The sequence below is a fragment of the Monopterus albus genome, unplaced genomic scaffold (assembly GCF_001952655.1).
Source record: "Monopterus albus unplaced genomic scaffold, M_albus_1.0 scaffold143.1, whole genome shotgun sequence".
Classification (NCBI taxonomy): domain Eukaryota; kingdom Metazoa; phylum Chordata; class Actinopteri; order Synbranchiformes; family Synbranchidae; genus Monopterus; species Monopterus albus.
The window spans coordinates 194,183-213,787 of record NW_018128023.1 but is presented as its reverse complement, the minus strand read 5'-3'; the positions used below and the strand labels follow the sequence as shown (position 1 = coordinate 213,787).

General features: G+C 37.6%; 1 protein-coding gene across 2 annotated transcripts in view; it reads right to left on the bottom strand.

Annotated features, from left to right (window-relative positions):
* Positions 1-19,605, bottom strand: part of vps50 (VPS50 subunit of EARP/GARPII complex) — a 101,952-nt gene that overhangs the window by 5,843 nt on the left and 76,504 nt on the right. For both annotated transcript variants that reach the window (XM_020614218.1, XM_020614219.1), the window contains 4 exons: positions 7,732-7,880; positions 4,869-4,965; positions 3,323-3,481; positions 212-333 (listed from right to left, as the gene is read on the bottom strand). In XM_020614218.1, the coding sequence (XP_020469874.1) occupies positions 212-333; positions 3,323-3,481; positions 4,869-4,965; positions 7,732-7,880 (527 nt within the window). The remainder of the gene's footprint in view (positions 1-211; positions 334-3,322; positions 3,482-4,868; positions 4,966-7,731; positions 7,881-19,605) is intronic.

Genomic DNA, 19,605 nt, shown 5'->3' with positions numbered 1-19,605 from the left:
ACCTACAATGTGAATGTCAGACCCCTCCATGATTTCTAAGTGGGAGAACTTGCAAAATCACAGGGTGTTCAAATACTTCTGTTCCTCACTGTACCACACAGGGACAGCACATTATTGTCTTTTCATCCGATGCTGAAGGACAAATGCACATGTAGAGTTTCATGAAAACACATTACCTTGATGCTAAAGAGTTGTTTTAGGACTTTCTTACCCTTCTACAAGAGTTCTATTGGCCAGACGAATGCAGTGCTCCCACAGCACGTTGGACACAGGCAGCGGGATGCGCACATGTCTGGAAACATCACCCAGCCGATTGTTAAACTGCTCAAACTCCTAAGAAGATGAAGGAGAAAGAGGTGAGGCACATTAAAGAGTTAATGTGAGTGTTAAGAAAAAACCACACAAATAAATGAACCTCAAGGGAAGGATTTCTTTCATTGGAAACAATGAATAATCAGTGTGGAATTTCTTATGTAGGTAGAGCCACATGAAATCAAACACATTCCTACTGCACATGCTATACAGTATAAGACATTTATTAGCACAGCTTTACACATCTAAAGCCACAGTCTGCTCTACACAGAAGGCATGCCACTCTGGGACCAATACATCGTTGATTCCCAACTGGAAGGTCTAAACAGAATAAATGTCTTCATGAACAGCAACATATTTCCCAAATTCACTTTAAGCTATTCTGTGTACTTGGAAGAAGCCCAACACCAGCTTCCCAGTCTTAACTTGGAGAAATGAACTGTGCTCTAAATCTGCTTCATGCTGTGAATTACACAACCCAGTTATTTCAAGTGCATTAGAGGTTTGTAGTCTGAATCCACCACACACCATGTGTTAAATATAATTCATTCATGTACTGCTGTTGAAGTTTGTGACCATCCATATTGCAGCCATTCATCAACTTTTTTGATGTGCTGTACATGCAACCTCTGGTAGTTGACCCCTAGCCTACCTATTCATTTAACTCTTCATACATAGGCTACTTGAGGTGAAAAAAGAGCGAGTGTGAGTGCTGTTATGAATGTTCTCTCTTTTACATTTTAACAAAAAAAATAAAGGCAAACCAGAGGAAGATGCAGGCTGCAGGATGATATTAATAAACAAATGAGCCAAAACCAAACAGTATGTGCCATGTATTGATGTTTCAGTAATGCCAAACACATGAACTCAGTGCACTCTGACATTATACTATTATGATATGTTGCAGTTTATAAGGTGAAAAGTACAGTATATAAAGTGCGTACATACAAATATGTTGGATGTGCCTCAGGAGGTGTATGCAGTTTCCTAGTGTGTTTACAAATATGACGACTTTAATTCAAACTGCATCAAGTTGGAACAATGAACCTGAATTTTAAGACGTGCACTCTCATTACCTTTGCACCCAAGAACAAAATGTTATTCATTCATAAACAGTCTCACAATAGTTTCTGATTTACGCATTTTGTCAATGAACTCATTCTGAGGCTGCTGCATTTCCTTGCCACTTTATATGCAAATCAGTGTCATTGTTGAATGCTAGTGATCAACCTGACTTCATGAATAAAATATTCTCCCATGTGCAGTACAACAAAACATAGCCCACTCTTTTCAGTCACTGCACACAACACAATCCATATGAATCAAGAGTGTCTGACAAGTTGGCAGAGAAGGCTATCAGCGCCTGATGGGGAAAAGTGTATGCAAGTTGTAATATGCACCATGTCCGTCCATCAGCTGCACCATTTTCACACTGTCTGATGTTTAAACTAGACCAGCGAGGCAGAGATTTCCCCCACAGACAATTCAGCTCATAAGCTAAATTAATAAGGCTTAACTGCAAAGCTGCCAGTGCCAAAGGTCTACAAGTCATCCAGAAAGTCAAAGGTGAGTATTTCTTGCATAAGCTGTAAGTAATCTCTAACTGTAAACTGATGCCTGAAAATTTATTAATAGTACAGATGTGTTTAGGTAATTTAAAAATTTCGAGGGGATCTCAACAACATATGTGATTTAATGTGTGAACCATTACCAGATTTATAAGGTTTTCTTCTTGTGGTGCTGGTCTGTTCAGGATTTCAGACCGCAGACAGCCCCGCAGACCTTTCTGTCTCAGAACGGAACACGGCAGAAAACCCCACCCCATGCAAAATTTCTAAGGAAAAGTAGCCAGCATCCATAAAGCCACACATTTAGTGGCAAATTTCCACTTCCAGTTTGATGAGCTCAAACGTATTTAACAATGCTGAAACTTCTAGGGCTTTATTAGACTCTCAACAGAGTACCTTTTAATAAACCCTTTCCCAAATAATCATAAAGGGCACAAAATGAATTTAAAATCACAGGAAACAACAAGAAACTTAAGAGTTCCTGACCTTAAGTGGATTACAGGCTAATATTTTATGTAAATGAAGATTGTACTTGACAAATACAATGAAAAACTGAGGGAAATCCCCTCTAGATAAAAGCAAATTTATTATTTTGTGTGTTAAACTTTTGTGTAGCGTGGTTATTGCATGACACTCAGAGGATACAAAAAAAATGAGTACTTGTTTGTGGGGAAAAAGAAGCATTTGAGAACTTCTGAGCTTTTTCTTAATGTACATTACATTAAAACAGGGTCAGGGAGAAGGACTTTAATAAGCATACCAGTAGTCTGGGTATCATCATTTATGTTCAGCTGAGTCTTAGTGGCATAAATGATGCAACAATCTTAACGGTAAGAGGTTTGCCTAATATCTCAAATCTTGCAATGATGTCTTCATCCTTGTCTTTGAACTTAATGCAGCACAAATAAACAAGTAGTACTGTGACTAACATTTGCCCTGAAAACTTGCAATGTGACAAAGTTTGAACTCTTTAAAGCTGCACTAATCAATATTTTTATAATAATAAATCAAATCACTACATGTAATATGAAAGACATTGAGTGTATTGATGAACAAACCGAATTGTGATCTTTTATAACTCTGTAGTTCCCCAGAGTTATAAAATCATTTTAGTATCTTTCAGTTCATTGTTTTGGATTTTTACTTGCACTGCTTTTACAAATCAGTTTTATTGCTGTGATTTTTACTTGCACTGCTTTTACAAATTAGTTTTATTGCTGTTGTTGTTCTGTGTCTGCTGGATGTGTAAATGGGTAACTGTTTGCAATGTTCATCATAACAACTTTACACTCCGTGCCATGAAAAGGTAAAGAATAAATCATTTAATGCTGCTTTGATCCCATTCAGTCCATTTTATGATCCACTACTCTTTGTGTGTCTATTCATGAACCACTAACATATCACATGATACATCAACATATCCATTTCTTAGGTGATGTTACCTTTAACAGGACATCCACATATACATTGTGCTGGGACATGATTTCCCTAATGTCCCATTTAACGCCAGCCATCAAGAGCAACATCTGCTCATAGTCGATGGCCTTGGCTGCCACGATCCAGTAAATTGGTTTCCGTAGTTCACTGGCTGTAGACACTGTCTGAGTAAGACAAGCAGAATGCATGTATTAGCGCATCATATTTGACATGTTTATGAATGTCAAGTAAGCAGTAAATGTCAATAAAACTTGCGCAAGTAACATGACGTCATCACTTGCAGAAGACAGCCATGTCTGTGTACCCCACCATTTGAAATGTCAAGTGAACAAATAAAGAAAAGTCTGCAGAGGAGACGTCAGAGTGATTCTGAGTGACAGGCAATTTTATTTGTTGATTGAGAACAGGACTGAATGCCAGGTTGCAGTTCTGTCTATTTGTCTCTAAGGAGAAATGTGCTTTTAAAAAAAAAAAGCAAGCATGGTGGTGACAAATGAAGGAGTGGATACAAATGGAATATGTTTTTAGAGCACATCAAATGAAATCCACTGCATATTGTACGTGATGTGTGCTCCTTTTTAAATGACCTGTTAGACTCTGATAGGATGAAGTTTGTATTTTTCATAATATAAGCTTCATATTGATGAAAACTGTTAAGCAGTACTATACAAAACATAGCGTGTGCAAGGCTGGCGCTCATGTCTGGACCAGGCGCCTTTTCACTCAGGCATCGGAAGCGTACAAGTGTACAAGCAGCACACAGAGGGACGTACAGAAACACCTTGGACAAGGGAAACTATGTCCAAATCACCAACAAATAATGCACAGTGAGGGAATTACTGGCTACACATGAAATGCATGTATATGTACAGTGTGTCCAACCAGTGGTAAAACACAGCAAATACAAACTTCATACACTTAAAAGAGAACTGTGCTCAGTACTAACAGATATTCTTGTTTCTATTACCTGGTGCATTTGTTTATATTGGGAGAAGTACAAATATTGCACTTTTAGTTTCTTAGAAAAAAAGAGAGAAAGTGGAAATGTAAAATTTTAATACGTTTTGTTATTATTACAATAAAATTTTTCATTAAAGCAAAGTTATGTCTGTGTGTGCTGTTAATTACAGTTCTTAGAATGAATGAAAATTGGAATCAGCAGGTCAGTAGAAAAAAGGAATTGGCCAAGAAAACTGAAATACAGCAGGTGCATCTGTAGTAAAAGCCCACAATAATTTGGCATAAGATATTGACAGTGGTATTCACACTGTTCTCTTCCAAGTGGTGCGTGTTTCTACGAGTGCATTTATTTGGTAATTGCGTCACACACAGTACGTAAACTCCTTTTAAAATGTTGACAGCTCTGTCAGCTGTGTTAAATGTCAATGATGACTTAGACTCGGGCAATGGAGACTCAACTTGGACTCGGCTCTCGGGTAGCGAGTACTCAGATTGTTCTTTGGTGACTCGGACTCCAATACTGGGGACTCGAGACTCGACTCGGACTCAAGGTTTAGTAACTCGACTACAACACTGGTATGTATACAATACCTGGGAATAAAACTGCTGCAGAAAAGGCTTCTTAGCTGCAGGCATCATCGTGTCCAGGTGGGACTGAAGGGACTCAAACTGTTCAGCCAGAAACACACTGTGAAAAAACAAACAAACAGAAATAGCCATTTAAGTCATGACAATAGTGGCATAATAAGGTCTGAAAAACATTCTGGTGTGGCACATAACAATATGCAATTACTATGACTTGTTTTTGTAGCTGTTGAGATTGACACATCTGTTAACAAACGCTGACTTTACTTTTGATTGAATTTAGATTTGAAGACCTGAACTAGAGCAACTGGCATTTAGAGATTGTAGCCGGGCTTCTTCACAAAACATTACATTAAATCTTTACCATTCTCTCAGAACATCACAAGCACAGTGAATGCTCGGCTCATAACACTACTATAACTAATATTAAAGCTCAGCCCTTCTTGTTTGACAAACAGCGACAGACTTGATGGAAAACAGCTGAGAAGGCACAAGGTAAAGTCTGTGGCTTCTTAGATGTTCCAGGTGTAGATATGGCCTGTCAATTTGATCAAGTGAGAAATGTTAATCAGCACAACTTGTAAGCTATTGTGTACAGATGTTACATATGTTCACCTTTACTGATGATACCTTAAAACCGCAGAGCATTTTCTCTCAATATAATTACCTGTCCTTTTTGAATAGCAACATCAGTCTCTGTTGCTGGAGCAATCTATTTTATCCTGTGATAATTTTATCCTGTGTTGTCACAACATAAATGCTCATCTGGTCCCTTGGATCAAAGGTCTCTCTGTTCTGAAAAGTACTTCTGATTTCCAACTATTTCCAAGTCTCACCTCTCACACTATCATCTACAGTATGTCCAAAAAAAAAAAAAGAAAAAATCAAGCAGCAGGTTTTACAATGAGTGAATATAAATTACTCTTGAAAATACTGAGAATACAAATACAGAAAAAACCCATTGTGGACAGATCTAATAATCTAACTTGAGTGGGGCTGCTCAATGGTTTGGGTAAAAAAAGGTTATAAAGAAAACCAAGAGAGCAGACTTGAGTGGGCTGAAATACAGGGTCAAGTTCAAAGTTTAACAAGAACAACTGCTGCGGTACAGCACGACTCACAGAGGGTTCTTTACAGTTCCGTGTCAACAGCAAAACAACTGATTGGATAGCGCTAATAAAGAGAGGAAAACAAGACTAAGACGAAAATGCTGTCGGCAGATTCCACAACCCAGTTTTGGTGTGAACTCATTCAGACACCAAACAAGCAAATTCATCCTTAGAGCCATACACTTATGACAGTCAGGCCAAAAACTACCATACACAGTAACTACCAGTAAAATGGGGACACTAAATTACCAACAAACATGTCTTAGCTATTCCTCTACTGCCATTTCTCATTACTTATTATTATTACATAGTATACACAGGTAACAGTGGCTGGCTACATTGATGCTCCATTAACATACCCTTTGTAAGGATGCTGCACAACAGTTAGTACTGGGAACTCTAGCAGAAATCCTTATATTAAAAGTAGGAATTAATATTCTTGCCTTAAATGCTTTCTGGTTAACACTAAATCTGAAAGGACTTCATTAAACACAGCCAGCACCCTATAAATGAGGCCACTGCACACCTGTTCTTTTCATGGAGCATTTGGTGTTTACTTTGACAACAGTGTGGTGTGGATGGGGATAAAACATCCTGTAGTTCACACTTATCTGATCACACTTGTAGAAAATATGACACCTGAACAACAAGCAAGGGAAAACCGCAGTGAGATGGCCCCTTTACGAAGCTCCGATCTTCAACTTGCACTCAGGGTTTCTCACACTTCATTGATTTGGCCACTTTATTGGTGAACAACTGAGTTGTTTTTCTTTTCCCCCAGAGATGACATTTGAAATGGTATCTAATGTGGATGCCATAGGTGCTCACAGTACACACTGAAGGTAGCCGGCTTTTGATAAACACCTTTTCTAACAGAGAAACTTTTCATGCAGTTCTGCTCAGAAAAGATCTCGGTCCCTTTTCTCACCAGAGTCATTTTCTTTCAAACTTTACCCAATAACTATTTTCACCTTTGCATTTTCCTTTGATTATTCTTCTGAGTGGGTGCATTATACTGGCAGAATACATGAAATATTTTGTGAGTGCAAGCCTATTCAGCATTTTTTGCAGGAGTGTCATCTGGGCCTGTGTTTTGCAGACTTTCATTATAAAGCTATTGTACACTGCAGACCTCTCAAGATCTAAGCATTGTCAGCAATGACGATAGTTTGACCTAATTATGTAGGAGGGCACTTTTGTGTAGTTTGTGGATGTAGAAAGTAATGAGAAACAGCGGGAAGAATAATTAGAGAAGCAAGAATAAGGAGCAAGAAAGAGAAAATAAATCAGCAAGAGAGACCGAGTTGAATACAAATAGTAAATTATAGGGAAAAATGTAGGAATTCTCTCTACTTCTTTCAATTCAGCTGGAATTATTGATGTGAATTTTGAAAACTATATTTCATATGGCCGGGCTGTAACACTGTCTAATGAAAATATGACCACCTTGAGTCGAGGCAGTGGGCAAAAACCTTCCTCTTTAATGTGATGAGGGAAAATGTTTCAATTAATTTAACTGCCAACTTAAATCACACCAGCTGGACACACAAATGACAAGGAAACAAGCACTAGTTTCATAATCTTTTCCTTCATACCAGAGGAACAGAGACTAATACAGCTTTGTGTTGTCTTAAGGTGCAACTCTATTGCTTATTTTATAATTATTCACTATAAATTATTGCATGGTTTATGATGCAGAGTTGTGCTGAGTACTTTGTCAGTTGTTCTTGCTTTTACTTGAGTGTGTAGAGGGGACTTACAGAGACTCAGTGGCCACCACCCTTTGGGCTAGCCCATACAGGGTCCCACTGTTAGTAAGGACCACCAGATGACTGAGATGGGGGCTGGGCACCTTCTCCTTCCTGTCCTCTGCTGGGCCATGGACTCCGGCATTCTCCCCTACTGTCTCCTTGAAGATGCACAGATGAGGGATGAGAAGATTAAAAAAAGTAAAAATGTACATTATGTTAATTTATATTTTATACATTGATAATTTCAGGGGATTCTTAGACCCTGTTATATATATATGTCTATAAAAAGCCAGAGATGTCAGGTGAGCAGGTGGCAGAGGTACTGTAGTGCAGGATAAAATACTATATGAATTAAATTACTTCTAACTATCAGTGTTAATTGTGAAACTGTGTAGTGGAAAGAGCATCATCCTACAGTTGTTTTCACATAAGAGAAACATTTTACCTGCTCAACAAAGAAAACATTTACCTGTACTCTGGTGGGAAAGCATAATCAGAAATAAACCTTGTGGAGCTCAGTCACATCCAAAGCCTACCTGCTCTAACATTCTGCTGACCAAACACTCCTCAGCTGCCTGTGTTTATCTTCCTTTTGATATATTCTACTACACTCCTCCATCCAGCAAACTCTTTATCCCTTCATTTGAAAAACAACTGAAACATAAAAGAAAGATTTCAACCTAAATCCCTTCCCATAAATCACAATAATCTGTATCTGTATACAAAGGCAATGAGATTCCATGAAACAAGGCACCTCATATAATGAATAAAGCATGTCTGGATGGCATGATGTAGCACAATGGCTCAACTGCACTTTACAGCTGCAAACCTGCTGAAACAGTCCCTGGCAGATCGATAGCAATCATGCAAGTAATGAATAAATGGGACATATTAATGCTGGACCATATCATCTACTTACACGCTCCGCTCCTGTGAAAGCTGGGTCTAAAATTGTGTACAAACACCACTATTCCAAATAACCACAAGGCAACTTTTATTACTGCATGAAGTAGCTAGAAGTAGAGATGAGCTATTTTATAATAAGGAAGTCTGTCAATCAAAGCATAATATGCAAATAAATGGTTACATCACTGCTAAGTTATCCACTGACTGTAAAAATTCATAAAACATCAAATAAGAAAGTGTAAAAAAAAACAACAAATATCTGCATTGTAGACAAAATGGTGACAGTTTTAAATAAGATGCATTAACAGTCCACTGTGCAGACAGTGTATGGCCCAGACATTGTAGAACAATACTCTCTCCTGCTGTATGCAGCACCTTTTGTTTGCAGCACCTTCTCCAAACCTCTAACTTCCCTCAATTCAATTCAACCCCTTCAGTACTGCAGAAACCATTATCAGCTTGAAAGGACATTTTATCACATTCAGAGGATTAACGCTTGATTTCTATTACTTTTACAGTGGAGAGGATATAAAAGCTTCTCTATGTAGGGTGCAATATATCTCTCCCAAGAGCATCTCTGCAAATAAAAACGCTGTTTGAAAGTCAAAGAATAAAAAAAAAAAACATTAAATGGAATGCAACACTCCTCAGCACATTAAATTAAACATTAGAAACCGTACATAACTTAATGAGCAAGTCAGTTACATTTTTAATAAGGTTGAGCATCTGATTACAAAGTTTAAAATAATTTGTACATTATTTCTTCGTAAAATTGTATGCAAATGAAAAGATAGGACAAAATATATCCATTGATCTTTTGCACACTGCAGAGGCTGCGCCAAAGTACCAAATCCTTGGCCTGTATACAGCAGAACATGCTGAAAGTGTAATTATTCTACACTCGAGGCAAAGAGAGAACAACTGAAGCTCTCAATAAACATATTTTTCACTGTTTTATAGCTCCTTAATTTAATCACCAAGATGTATAGGTGCTTTATACTTGGTACTTTTCAGGATTATATAGAGCTCATGCTTTCATTCGTTTGTACTGGTAAAATCCCTGCATCTCACTGATAATAGCAATGACATTCTGAAGTTTAAAACTGGGCTGTTGTGTTGAAAATAAACTTATTACAAGTTGGAAAATGTGTTTTTCTTAAAAAAACAAAAACAAAGACTAATTCCAATTTTCCTACAACATCTCTATTCTGGTTAAGATCATGTTACTTTTATCCTCATAAATTTGTTAAGATCTTATATCATAGTGCGTGATCAAGTTAATTTGAAACCACAACGATGCTAGTAAGGTGACAAATCACTGTGATGAGTTACTTCAATGTGACAAACATGCAGAGGTTATGGAGTTAATCCAGAAAAGCCGTTAGTACCCAGCTCTAACGGTGACAAATAATTTAAGATTTGGAACAAGATCAAAAGCAAACAAACAAACAAACAAACAAAAAAAACTGCTTTGCAGCAGTGGCTGGAAGTCATTTGTATGGGCGACGTCCCAGGCATGCACACAAACATGCAGAAAAAAACATTGACAATCTCAGATAAAAGATAACTCAATAACAACAATGTAAATAAAAAAAGTATCAGCTGGCCAAGACATCCATCTGCACGGGTACTTGCAATACAGATCCAGACCTCTCTCCCATCTTTCCAAGTAGGAAAACAAGAAATAAATTCAGTCAAGCCTTTGACTAATCATTTGCAATAACATCTCCAAATGTACCTCTACACGAATAAGCTTACTTTAAATATTGTGTATTTGAACACAAGTTGCTCAGGTAAAAACCAACTGTAGGTATAAGATATACTTTCTATGAAAATATTTTTATCAAAAACGCCACCAAAACAATCACTAACCAGTTTCATTTCTTACAGTGTGTTCTTGTTCATTCTGCTGCATTTTCACCAACTTTTAATCACTGGGTTGCATTATGAAAGTCACACTAGTAGGTCAGCTTTGGTTACATTAGTGTGACATTACAGCAACGTCTGAATTGGTGTATTCTTAATCACTCCACATGAGGCTTGACCTTTCATTGACTGTGCCCCTGCAGCATAAACACTTTATTCAAAAAAAGAAAAAGAGGGCTTCTGAAAGACTGTCGGGAGAAAAGTCATGTTTCTTTTTCAGATGGAGAAAACTCTGTGGGGATTCTTCAGGTAAAAGCAACAGCTAGGCTGAAAACAAAAGGTGTAAAAGAAAAAAAAACACACACATTCATGACATTTAGGGTTTTATATACCCACTTTTCCTAGGTGAGAACATGAGTGCAAACACAATTTTAGATGTGCTGCAAACTTCTATTATTTCTGGCAACCTCAACAAGGTTTTATATTTTCACCTGGTTGGGGTGACAGCCAGTATCACCCCTGACTGCCTATTTCATGTTTATTAGTTGATCAGATGCTTCATCTATGATCATTAGCTGCTCACAAAGGCAATCATGATTTGATGGAATAGCATTAACATACTTTCCTACTGTTGTTTCCTTTGGAGGCACTGACTATTTAAATGACTTCTGGGGGTAAATACACAAAGCACATCCGACACTTGTACATCTAGCATGCTGAAATAATGGATACAGATACTCACATACAATTCAAATGCTTCTGCCCATATTAATCTGGCAATAAATGTAAATGAGGTTTAGATCAGAAAGCTTTTCCTCCAACAAATGAAAGATTAAATATCTGATCACAAAAAGAGATAAAAATGTATCTTAATGATTTAAGCCTTTGAAAATAGCTTCATGCTGTATATAAAGATCTCATTTTATGAGTCATTATGAAGGACCTACGGTGTTCATTTTGTACTTGATATCCTCAGATATGACTGCATAAACAATTATAATTCGAGTTTTACAATGACAGTCAAGATAACAAATAACCACAGCCAGACAGAAGTAAACTAACTCCATGTGTTTGCTGCTTTGCCAAGTATGAACAAAAGAATGCCATATTGGACAAGCTGAACGCCAGGGATAGATATTTCAGTCATACAAGGGCGGAGATGTGAGGAATGAAGCAGACCTTTCCATATAGCCTAATTTACAGTGAAGAGGTCATACTCAATTTGATTAACATCCTGCAGCTGCTGAATATATATGTTTAAACCTGAACAGCAGTTTCTCTGCTGTTACACTGAGGCAGTAAAAGTGCTTTGAGTGGAGTGCAGTCAATCTGTTACATAGACAATATAAAATAATAGTTAATAGTTTTCATTATGTGCTTTCAGATGAAAATATAACTGCTATCAATGATAATGACTTAACCTTTCATATGCTACCTGCACTCATGCTAAATATGTTTAACACTGACACGTAATTAGCATGTGACATTAAATCCCTACAGAGTCACTAATTGTTAACGGTTTCCTGTTCACAATGAGAAAAATAAAAGATGTAAGAAATCAACGATCTGACAAATGCAAAATTAACATAAACCTGGTATTAGTGGTCATGAGATGCTGCATTGAGTTTATTATGAAAACAGTATGAAGTACTTCTTCTGTGCATCCAAGCATGAGGGAACTGTCCTAATGAACTGCTCTCAAACTGTGTTTGGTCCATTAGCCAGAGTCAGAGGTAAAGACTGAGATGACACCATTCACTCAACAGAGATTCACAAATGAAACAACTTTTCAGAGGAAATTGAACAAATGGCCAAAGAAGGCTTTCTTTCTATAAAGCCAACATCCATTTGGCAGGTTATGGGAAGAAAATTTTCATTTTCATCTCTCCTCTCACTGTGAAGAGATTTACCTCAGTGCGCCAACTTACATGATCATTAATTTTGACTCGGTTTAATGCCAACAAAGAACCTAAGGTGCTGAGTGACCTTGTGAAATCTCAAGAAATGAAGACAGAGAACTTTTGCAAGTATAAGCAGCACCCCATGGCAAATAAGAAGGGTTACTTTACAAAAACTATCCCAACAAAAAAGCTTCCTGGACCATTAGTCACTGTGACTACCGTAAACATCTTGGGCCACTGTTAAGCTGCCTCCACGTCTCTAGGCTGGAGACGTACTGATTTCTCATGACTCAAGTCAGACTGTGTGTTGAATACAAATATTCTGAATAACATAATAAAGGCACAATCTGTGGTCTAAATGTTCAGTAGTGTTGTATTTAGTAATAGTATATTATGTATAAAATGCCGTTAAAAGTATGTTTACATCAGCAACATATGCAAAAAATGGTGAAAAAAGGCCCCTCTTTTTTTGAATATGAACATTTTACAATAAATCAAATATTTACAGAAAGAACTATGTGAAATTAAGAGACTATACAAAGTCAGCAATCAAATTAGGACAAGTTCATGGCATTTACAGATTCTTTGCATTCAATTTAATTTTGTGAATTTTGCCATGTTTTGTTTTGGGAAAACTCTGAAAGGGCTGTTACTCTCAAAACCAACAGATTCTTTAGTCAGTGAGGCAAAAAGTAATTTTCAGGTCCTGCTAGTAATAAACAAGGTTAGCATCCTCCCCGGAGGATGCACTGCAGGGTACAATTTGTTCAACACCAGTACAGCGGAACAGAAAGCCGTGCACTGATAAAAGATCCTGACTCGAGATACTGTCACACAAAAACAAGTCCACTGGAGCTGCTTAAAAACGGTCCACTCCTGAGCTCAATTACAAAATGCAGATCATATTCTTTATGAAATGTTGTTGCAGCTCTGTCTGTTTCTCCCCTCTAATTGCTTTTACAATAGACTTAATCAAGCTGCATAAAGTGAGCCTACTGCATAGGAGCACACTAACATTTCATTTAATGAATATTAAGTATTTTCATCTAACAGGGAGTAAGCCATGCAATTATGCGATTTCTTTAATCAGGCCAGTGTTAGTAGGAGGTCTTCACTGACAACAATAATTATTTCCTTATTACAGCTACACCTGAAGCAAATATGACCTCATTTAAATAGTTTGAGTCAGAGACAAATATAATCAAACTATTATATGCATCATATAAAGACAAATATCTGTGAACAGAGAACACTCCCTATAAAAGCTTATAAAAGGAAACTATCACCAGCAATCAGTGCTGCAAATGTTACCGCAATTACAGTATGTCAAATAAAATACACAGTAGCTGCACAAAAATATAACAGAATTTCCTAATGGTGGTACGGAGCCTGTTCTGGACGCTGCAACACATAGTGAAAACAGCCAGCAAGATCACTGGTACCCCTCTGCCTTCCCTTACGGACATCTTCACCTGCCTCACCTGCAGAGCCATCAGCATTGCTGATGACATCTCCCACCCCACACACTCTCATTTCAGACTCCTGCTTTCAGAGAGAAGGCATCAGAGTGTTCAGGCCCACTCCACCAGACTTAAAACAGCTTCATCCATCAGGCTGTGAGGATGCTGAACACTGTTCACTAGCTCCCCCCTTTGCCCCTGGACTGTAACCCACCAAAGAACATAAAAAGATATTAGAAGACTAGCCCTGCTGTTGCACAAACTCAATACATTCCCAATACATTCTCAATACAAGTCAATCTGCTGCTGACTGTTGTGAAAAAAAAAAAAGAAAAACTACCTCTGCTGTTTTACCATCTGTTATATTATATTATGTAAATCTGCTACTGACTGTTTTTTTTTTTTTTTGGCCGGGATATCTGCTGCTGTTAGTCACTTGCAATACTGTCCATGTGTACCTCATATGCTATTTGCACCTCATCACCAACGCCCTGGTGATGCTGAGCCATCTGACAATCTCCTATTATTGTTTTGCACTAATGTCACTGACTATACTCAGTTAAGAGTCACAGCTTATTGGCTGTACCATTTAGATTTATCCTAGTTATGTCAATCCAGTTCTTGTTCTATTCTATTCTATTTTTATTCTACTATATTCTATTTTAGTTCCTAAACGTTATGTCACCCAATACTAGCTGAGAGAGAAACGGTATTTCGATTTTCTGTATGTCCTGCACATATGGTGACTTGACAATAAAATCCTTAAACCTGGAACCTAAGCATACAAAAAGGTGCAGATTTTAAAATGTTTAACAATATGAATATTAATGGTTCCTAACAACACTGGTTATGTGTTAGTATAATTATATAATATTAGTAAGAGATAATGAGTATGTAGATATTGTGTATCTCTTATCAAAGTCACCAAGTGTAAATTAAGACAGACATAACTTTTAATTAGCACTTGATCTAGTTAGGCCAGCTAATCCTAAGAAAGTAAAACAAACAACCAACCACAGGAAATGCTGACAAGTAAAGAAGAAGATTCAGGCATTCCTTTCATAATGAAAATTTCCACAGATAATTTGGATAAATACATTTGTACCTGGACATGACTAAGAGACCCTAAGTAACTGTGAGAGAAAACATACCAGCTCAGGTCTTTTCAACAATTTACCTGTATCCTTGTAGTTAGCATATAAATTCCATCTTCAACTCACAGACCTTGATATACCAGCATTCAATGCAACCCTTAAGCCTGTCTATTCTCCATTAGCTTTTTGCAAATCTGGTCAGTCAGAAGCTAGAAAACCTTGTGTGTGTAGGACCATCAAGAGACCCCTATCTATATCAACAACCATTATCCTCCATTTCTTTAAATGCTCAATACGTTATATGAAAGATAATCAAAGTTCAAGTGTGAGGTAAAAAAAACAAACATATTTCGGCCCGTTGTATTACAGAAAAAGAAATACTGTAGCTTTAAGGGAGTCTGAACACTCAGTATAATGTGAATTAAAGTAACAAAACAGGGCCGAAAAGCAGGACTGGAGGTGTCCCCACCAACCACCTTGGCAGCAATGTACCTTACAATTAGCTTTAACAGATCAAGACAAAAAGAAAGCGAGTAGGAGCTCCTTCACTTTGATGGCAAAAGAAATCCAGAAATTAATAGTTGAGAATTTGGCATTATGCATCTTTATTATATATCTTTATACATATCTAATTATATCTAATAAGGACAGTAGCCAACTATTCCAGAAAGAGAATGTTGGGGGGTCCCAACGAAAAGCTAAAATCTTTTTTGCTGTTATCAAACCAACAAAGTGCATGTTTCTGATGAAATGAAAGCTCTATGGAGGAGGCATTGTTCAATAAGAGTAATTTTAGACAATATTTCACTTTGATATCTAGTAGATCAGACAGAGTTATGGATACTATTTTCCAAAAATGTCCGATCCCTGGACAAGTCCAATATATCTGCAAAAAAACAAAAAGAGCCTGTGTCACCACTGGGGCAGTGTTCACAGTTAGGAGATGATGTTAGTCTCATTAGATGGAGCTGCTAAGGAGGAAGGTACATCCTGTGCACAAATCTGTAATGTGTGATTTTGTGATTGGAATTTTTGGAAGTGCCATCTAAATGGGTCCATACTGTTGTCCAGCAGATATTGTCCCCAGAACAACCCCGATCCCTGCTCCAAATCTAGTGAATTACAAGAGGCTTGCATAGCAAAATTGACCAAAAATAAATTCTAGATACTAAACCTCTGGTACAACCTTTCACATCTAATATGGAATAAAGTGGATGAGTTGCTGGAGTTGCACTAAATCTGAAGGCTGATTAAAGCGATTTAATTGGACTCTTCAATGAACTCTTAATATAGGTGACAGCAAAAGTTAAACCACCAAGAACGAAATGTTACAATTAGGATTTACAGCATGTTTAAAATGTTGAAAAAACAGAAAAGCATGCCACCCATATATTATGGCACCCATTTATGTATTATAAGGGGGTAGATGGCTGGAAAGTGTATGAATCACATTACAAGATCCAGTACTTTCTTGCTCTACCACTTTTGGGACTTAGGCTCAAATACAGTATATTCCATCATAACCAAATGTCTATGCCTTAATATTAAATATTTGACATTAAGTCTGCTTATGGTTTTCTATATTTATCACCAAAACATCTTCCTTTCTGCCTGCATCCACAGAAACTACAGTACAGCTAAGGTCAAAATACTGTCATGTCGACCTTGTTTCCTCGTCAGTTTACAGATACTGCAGTCTCTACGTGATGATGTAGTGTGTCCCCTTGCTGTTAGGCGCTGATAAGGCTTCATCTGTATAATACATGATGCAAATGGTATAAAACAGAGGAGTGAGTCAGAATATGGAAGTACCACATAGTGAGGATTTATATACAAAAAGCTATTTCTGGTGATTAGAGAAAATAAATAGGACAAAAACAACTGAAAAAATGGATAGAAAAGAATATCAGCGCTTCAAGAGACATGTCACTGCATTTACTAGAAGCTGAACCATAATTTGATTAGGAAATTTGGAAAGCTGCATCATCTCAAAGCTCTTGAGAAGAATTTCTTTACAAGATTCTGTCAGCTTTGCTAACAGATGAGCTCGCCAAAACACCAGCTTCAATGTCTTTGAGGACTTTGGTATTCTGTAGACAGGCAGAGGGGGATACAAAGTTTGTTTCTGTCTGTTAGGTATTAATGGAAAAAAAAAAATGTTGTCCCCGTGTGGACCAACAACGCTGTTAAAAATGAAGCATTAAGCATCAAAGCCAGAGAGCAAATCTACCCTAGTGAAATGATTAGAAATAAAGCCCTGAAATTCCCAGTGAAAAGAAAATAGAGAAATTAACGTCAAGGGGAGAATTTCAAAACAATTAAGAGCTTTAAGAACAGCTTTGGCTATAGCAGAAAAGGTTGTGTGATGACTATTGGTCCCAGCTGTTTTTCATCAAACAGATCGAAGAAGAGGCTGGGATATTTACCCAACTGAAAACTATTCCTAATGAGGACAGACAGTGAAAACGGGTGCTTATACTGTACTGGTGTCCTAAGTCTCAAACACAATGACTGTACCTACTGCTGTACCTACATATAGTAATCATGTGGGATATGTAATCTCCTGCCCATAATGCCTTAGGGAGAACTGGCACTAAAGCTTTGTGTTGATCGGGATGAATGGTTCCTCTCCAAGTTGGGTGCAGGTGCCTCCACTCCAAGTTTTATCTTTCTATAGAGTTCTTAGATTCACTGTAAGTCATACTTGCACTTAGCGTAACATCTTTGCTATTTTGTTGAGCACAAACCGACCCATCCAGCTTAGTTCTGGGAGTTTCCAAGTGTGCATTGGTGAAACAAACTAAACTTGGCTGCCTCATTACATTTAAGCAGCCATAGTCTGCAATGCAGGCCACAGGTTTCACTTAGTTCTAACGAATTCTGTTTTTCTAAAGTGCTGAGTCAGTGCCGACCTCTGATGGAGCATTTATTTCATCATTGGGTTTTCCCTGCACGTCCACTGGCTGATTTGCTGTGAGCAGCTCAATTTTGAGTAACAGCCTGAGGTAGTTTTCAGGTAGGGATGGGAGGGCCTAACTGTTAGCAACAGCAGGAAGCAGGAGAAATGGAAACTCTCCTGCAGTATCAGGTCTGCAGGATCTGTCATTTGAACTGTGTGAAGTAGTAATATAGTAAACCTGGAGGATGAACAAGAAATAGTCCTCAACATAAATGGCTGGTATAAGAAAAGACTTGTATATAAAGTGAAACACTTACCTACCTCTACCTCTTACACATAACTTATCAAGGTTGTAACCGTTTTGGTCATTTCACACAAAAGATTTCTGTATTTTTTTGGTTTTGTCTGTGCCTCTCTCACTAATTTAAAGTGTGCAGGACCTAGTCTGAAAAACATCAAGTACTTCCATGCACCCATCAGAATTTAGAGTTATTTTAATCAAAATGCAATGACAGTTGACGAGCTTCAACCTGTATTTTGCAAAATGAATCAAGTTTTAGGACATAATGTTATAATAATGATAATAATAGTAATAATAACAACTCAGTCCAGTCTCTAATGTATTATTTCTTAAATATTTCCTTTCTATTTGGGACTAAGACAAAGAACTATAATATCCTAGATCCTAACAAAGCAAATTTTATTCCTGCAGTTTTCAAAAAATAAAAAGGGAGCTTTTAATCAGATAACAGAAAATCTCTAAGAACTGTGATCTTCTGAAATCCAGCGTTTGCAGGTAAAATGTAAAAAAAAAGATACATTTTAAATGTTATTTCCCCCCCAAATAAAGTTTTATAACTCTGTAATCACCCTTGTCATTAAGAAGGTGACCACCTGGGGGATGAAAAGTAATCACTCAGCTGAAGTATCAGTCCATCATGACTCCTCTCCAATCCATTCCATAGAGATTTATGGACAAGGCGAGTGGACTGGCTGCCAGGCAATTACTGTCAAGTAGTTCCTATTGCACCTCTTTGTCCCTCTAATACTAGAAATTTTGTTCTCATTAGATGAATGTCAAATAGAATTAGGATGGTCATTTATTTTGTGCACCACTGGCCCACCCACCAGCTTTGGGATGACAAAACTGCCTGGATAGAAGAAATAAAACACCCTGCTTGAAGTACTTTGGTCAAGAAAGCTGAACATGAATGGACCGAACTGAGGTGTAAGGTGCTGGGAAAAAGAGAAAACTAATGACAGTTAATGACAGATATACAGTGCCTTGCAAAAGTATTCATACCCCTTGAATTTTTCCACATTTTGTCACATTACAACCACAAACTTAAATGTATTATATTGGGATGCAATTACAGCTGCAAGTCTTTTGGGGTACGTCTCTACTAGCTTTGCACATCTAGAGACTGCAATTTTTGCCCATTCTTCTTTGCAAAGTAGCTCCAGTTCAGTCAGATTGGATGGAGAGTGTCTGTGAACAGCAATTTTCAAGTCTTGTCACAGATTCTCAATAGGATTTAGGTCTGGACTTTGACTGGGCCATTCTAACACATGAATATGCTTTGCTCTAAACCATTCCATTGTAGCTCTAGCTGCATGTTTAGGGTCACTGTCCTGCTAGAAGGTGAACTTCCGCCCCAGTTACGAGTCTTTTGCAGCTTCTAACAGGTTTTTTTCCAGGATTGCCCTCTATTTAGATCCATCCATCTTTCCATCAACTCTGACCAGCTTCCCTGTCC